Below are 5,621 nucleotides of genomic sequence, written 5' to 3'. Positions count from 1 at the left end.
CCCTTAGGTGCTCTCCCGGGTAATCAGCAATGCCCCAGTAAACACAGATAAGATCCTACAGGCCTTTCTCCTGCCAGGTTAGTTCCTCAACAGCTCGCCTGATAGCTCCGGGTGATTTGTGGATCCTGGCATAGACTGATGCACGCATCCAAAGCTGTGTTTGTCAATTCAAACAAATCAATCGATTCCTGGGGCCATATTTTTTGCAAGTGCCTTCCACACTGCCAGTGAAATTTTTTTTTTTTTTTAACTTTTTATGTGTGTACTGTCAAATTGGATCTGACTGGTACAGGAAGCAATTGTTCCTCCTTCTTCAGCAGAGCATCCAGTGGATTTGAACCACGCACCTCTGGGATTGCAGTACAGTTTCCTGCCACTAGGCCACCAGAGCTCGCCGCCAGTGAAATATTTTAAAGATATAAATCTGATGATGCTTCTCTTTTATTTAAAATCTTTTCTTGGCACTTTGCAGTTTTGTAATAGAGTTGGAACTCTTGCTTGATTTGCTTCTTTACATCTTTTTTTTTTTTTTTGATACATCATTATCTGTCAATTTCAAACATGGGCCTTTTGTTCTGGTTATGACTTCACAACAGCTGATTTTATGCTCCTTTTCTTTTTCTTTTAGTCCTTTACCCTTCTTGACCATAGCTAATTATGACCGTGAAAATTTTATTTTTTCCTTCCTTCCTTCCTTCCTTCCTTCCTTCCTTCCTTCCTTCCTCCCTCCCTCCCTCCCTCCCTCCCTTCCTATTTATTTTTCTTTTGTACTGTCGAAAGGGATCTGACCTGTACAGGAGGATATTGCCCCTCCTTCTCCAGTGGAGCAACTGGTAGATTTGAACCATGCACCTATGAGATTGCAGTGCAGATTCTTTCCACTAGACCACCAGAACTCCCTTTCAACATTTTATTATAAAATTTTAAACATAGAGCTGAGGTGAAAGAATTTTACAGTGACCGTATATGTAGAGCTTATCACTCCCAATATTACAATAAAATTTTTTTATTGTACTTAGTTTATCACATACCTGTCTATGTACTTACTATTCATCCATTAATTTATTTTTATACCTTTTGAAGTAAATGGCAGTAATTCTTGTATTTTTCTTCCAATAGTTAAGCATAAAATCATTTCGGCTCAGTATTTGCTTGCAGTTTCTTTTGTTGATAGAAAATTTTCAAATAATGAAATGTTTCCATTTGTTGAGTTTTGACATATTTAACCCAAGTTTATCAAACTAGAGAATATTAGTATCATTTCAGGAAGTTCTGTGCTGCCTCTTCAAGTCAGTTTCTGCCTTGATCCTGTAGAGTTTTATTTATTTTTTAAAGAAAATTTCCAGTGAGGGTTAGATTTTCTTGTTTTAACCTAGCTAATTTGTCAACATTTAAGATTCTATTTGAGGGTCAGTTCCTCCAGGAAATCTTCTAGCTTTCCAGTTTTCATTTAGAAATTTCCTCACTGGCTTTTATAGCTCAACTTCAATCTCATTACACAAGGAGAATACTGTTCTAGTACACATCATATCATACTGTAAGTAACATTGTTTGGCTCCTGCTAGACTTTAAACTCACTCATGAGTTGATACCATACTTGACATGTAGTAGGTATTCAGTGAAAGCTTGTGGCTTTAAAAAATTAAAAGAATATGTAAATGTCAAAGAATTGTTGGTATAAGAGAAGTATAAGAGAGTTAAATTGATAATCCAGGAATAGTATTTGATTTGTAAAATTTTGTACTAGTTCATCATTAATGCTTATTAAATGGATTCTGTGTGTTTGTACCACGTTTTTGACAAAGAAGGACTGTTGAATCTTGAGTATGATCTCTAGAAATATGTACAACCTAAAGTACTTGAGTTAGACATACATAATGGGTGATGGAGTCTTATCTTAGGTTTTGAATAAGTAACTAAAAAAGTCTTCATTTAATTTGCTCGTATTTTAAAACCTCCATTTCTGTTTTTCTCTCTTGCATATATTCCCCTTTTTTTCTTAACCCATCTTAACCTGGCAGTACATTTGGCCTGGTAGATTCAGATGGACCTTGCTATGCAGTAATGGTATATAACATGGTACAGAGCTGGGGAGTGCTCATTGGGGACTCCGTGGCCATCCCTGAGCCCAACCTTCGACCTCACCGAATTCAGCACAGGGGAAAGGTGAGTAAAGCTTAGAATTTTATCACCTTTCAAAGGCTCTGGATTTAGACCCAAGTTTATAAATTTTTAATATTATAGGAATAAAAGGGAAACTATTACTAAGGAGAAATAGATAAAGAACTATCATTAAAATGTTAAAAGCTTTGTATATATAGTGTCTGTCTGTCTGTCTGTCTGTCTGTCTGTCTGTCTATCTATCTATCTATCTATCTCCCAGTCTTTCTTTCATTTTATAAGTATGTTGATATTGATACCTTTGACTTGTGATACTGCCGAAGAGCACTAAATACCCCATGGACTGCCAAAAAAACCTGAATCAGTCAGAATGCCTCTTAGAGGGAAGAATGGTAAGACTTCCTGTCACATATTTTGGGCATGATGTTAGGAGGAGCCAGTTCTTTAGAGAAAGATGATATACTCAGAAAAGTGGAGGGTCAACGAAAGAGGGGAAGACCTTCAATGAGATGGATTCACATAGTAATTGTAAAAACAGGCTCTGGTGTGGCAAAGATGATGAGGATGGTACAAGATGTGACAGGTTTCAGATCTAATATGTATGGGGTCGCTATGAGTTGTACTTGACTCAATGACACCTAATCACAACAGGATTTTAAATTGTAAGTAGGTTATTATATATAAATGTCTGAATATTTCTCAACAATTTTACATATTCCACAGCAGTGTTTTGAATTGGTACATGTTATTGCTGGTCATAGCAATGATTAGGATGGCTAACATTGACAGAACACTTAACTGAGTGCTAGGGCACTGTGCTAGGGCACTTTACAGGGTAGGTTTCCAACACTTCTTCACCATCTAGATGAGGAGTCGGTCATCCATTAAATCTGGCCTACAACTCATTTTATGTTGTGTGTGAGCTAAGAATGATTTTTACATTTTCACTAGATTAAAAAATTAAAGATAATTCATTGTGACACATGGGAATTATAAGAAATGTAAAATTTATTGGAATATGGCTTTTTTTTTAAACATAGCTCCTTTTGTTAACTATTTTGAACTATGGTGACAAAGCTTAAAAGTTCTGTAACAGAGACTGTATGGCCTACAAAGGCTATCATATATATTATTTGGTCCTTAAGAAAAAATTTGATGTTCTTGTATCTAGATTATTTCTGATTTTGCCCTGTTATAAAAAATAGTAAACATTTTTGTATATTTGTCCATATCCATGATTATTTTCATTGTTGTTGTTGTTATGTGCCGTCGAGTCGTTTGTGACTCAATAGCGACCCTATGTACAACAGCCCTAAACCGTGCTCTATCCTGTGCTAATCTCATTGCCTCTGACACACCCATCCCTATTGCCCCAGTCACTGAATCAGTCCACCTCATAGAGGGTCTTCCCCTCCTGTGCTGTCCCTCTACTCTACCCAGCATGATGTCCCTCTCTAAAGACCTGTCTCTCCTTACAACATGTCCAAAGTATGTCAGATGAAGCCCCAGAATCCTTGCCTCCAAGGAGCAGTCTGGTTTAATCCTCTCTACGATGAATCTGTTTGTTTTCTTGGCAGTCCATGGTACATTCAATACTCTTCTCCATTAGTGAGTTTTTAAAGCAGAATTCTAGATCCAATGGTGTGCAGAATTCTGTCTTTTATATATGTTGCCAAATTACTCTTTGGAAGGTTCTGTCATTTCATATCAAGAATATGAATCAGGTTGCCAATTCTATGTAGAAATCTTTGAATATTTGTTATGTGCCGTTAAGTTGCTTGCATCTCATAGGAAGACTATGTACAACAGCCCTGAAGCCTTTTCTATCTTGAGCCAACTTTATTGTCCCTGACCCCCCTAACCCCATTATGCCAGTCACTAAGTCAATCCATATCATCCACGGTCTTCCTCTTTAGCACTGTCCCTACATCCTTTCAAACATGATGTCTCCTCCTTGCAACATGCCCAAAGTATATCAGCTGTAGCTTGAAAATCCTTACTTCCCAAGGAGTAGACTGGTTTCACCCTCTCTAGGATGAGTCTATTTGTTCTCTTAGCAATCTCTGGTATATTTAATACTCTTCTCAGCACTGCAACTCAAAGGCATGGATTCTTTTTCTGTCATCCTTTGTCATCATCCAGCTGTCTGATGGTTAGGAAGTAATTATGAAGACCATGGACTGGTGTAGCTTAGTCTCCAGACTGACATCATTGCTCTTCAGTTCTCTTGAGAGGTCTCTGACAGATTTTTTCTGTTGCAGTTCATCTTTTGATTTTCTGACTGCTGGTACCAAGAGTGTTGAAAAATTTTTACTTGTTAATTTTATATAAAAAATATAGCATTAAGAATGATTTAATGTAATTCTTGACTGTTGATGAAGTGGAATACTTTTTCATGTTTCTCAACTGTATTCTTTTTAGAAGTTGCCAGTGTTGTCATTTATTCGTATTCCTGTTAGGGTTATTTTTAAGCTAACTTATAAAAACTCTTTTTAAGTTACCTCCTTACTTTGATTTAAAAGAGCCCTTTTAAACTTTGAATGGAACAGATTTTTTTTTTAGTGTGTCTTTTAAACATTCTTTGCAAAATCAACTTGAACTAGTAAAATGAACTTACATAGTTAGGAAAGTGTTTTACTTCTCCTTTTGTTTTTTTCTTGTTGATATTAAAAGAGAGAAGTAACTTTATTTCATAGTTGGCAGATTAATTGAGGGCCTCACTAACACTTGCTGTTTGTTTTCCTTGCTCCGGCTAGCACTTTGTGTGCCTGATTATCTACATTCATTGTGGGGAGGGCAGCTTTTGGGAAAGCTGGAGACATCCTTTTGTGAGGCAGTACCTGGAACCTTTCTTTTTTGAATCAGATAATTGTTCCCTTCTCTTTGTGACTCAGCTGATACCCTGTCTGGCCCACATTTTCCTTTTGAAGATTGAAAACTTTGAGAAAAGGGAGTAAGGGATAGATATGTTCTAAGTGGGAAAGGGTGAAAGTTATAGGTAGTATCTCTCCATGCTAGAATTTCTTCCATGGTAAAATCTGTATTGAACCTCTGTGTGTCTGTCTGTTTTAGGAGTATTCCTTCCCGAGTGTTCGGGTTGAGACACCTCTCCTGCTAGTGGTGAATGGAAAGCCTCAGTGCTCCAGCAGTCAGGCTGCTGCCACAGTAGCATCTCGGCCTCAGTGTGAATGACCTTCGTTGACTCAGAAGCTAAAAGTACAGATGAGAAGATAAGCTCAACGGACTTGGCGGCTGGACCAGCCATGTGCAGTGACTCAACTTGTGGTGGAGTTGGGGATGTTTTAGATGAAGACTTCCTTCCTCTGCCTAAAAGAAACACTGTGTCTCTTCTTTCTCTTTTTTGTTTGAGCTCCATCCAGGGCTGCATATTTTACTGCTGTTTCTCCTGCCTCTTTTTATTGCTCTCTCTGTTTTAGCAAAGAGCGTTGAATTCATAGAAGTGTTGGGATCTTGCTATGGGACAGAGTCCCTCAGATTCC

At 37.6% G+C, this 5,621-nt stretch overlaps 1 protein-coding gene across 1 annotated transcript in view; it reads left to right on the top strand.

Annotated features, from left to right (window-relative positions):
• TTC5 (tetratricopeptide repeat domain 5) overlaps positions 1-5,313 on the top strand; it is a 27,881-nt gene extending 22,568 nt beyond the window's left edge. The window contains exons 9-10 of the mRNA XM_006883090.1: positions 2,022-2,166; positions 5,194-5,313. Coding sequence (XP_006883152.1) covers positions 2,022-2,166; positions 5,194-5,313 — 265 coding nt within the window. The remainder of the gene's footprint in view (positions 1-2,021; positions 2,167-5,193) is intronic.
• Positions 5,314-5,621: the final 308 nt, after the last annotated feature.

The sequence above is a fragment of the Elephantulus edwardii genome, unplaced genomic scaffold (assembly GCF_000299155.1).
Source record: "Elephantulus edwardii isolate Elephantulus edwardi_28Jun2011 unplaced genomic scaffold, EleEdw1.0 scaffold00026, whole genome shotgun sequence".
Lineage (NCBI taxonomy): Eukaryota > Metazoa > Chordata > Mammalia > Macroscelidea > Macroscelididae > Elephantulus > Elephantulus edwardii.
Note: the sequence above shows the minus strand (reverse complement) of the source record. Positions and strands in the feature narration are given on the sequence as shown.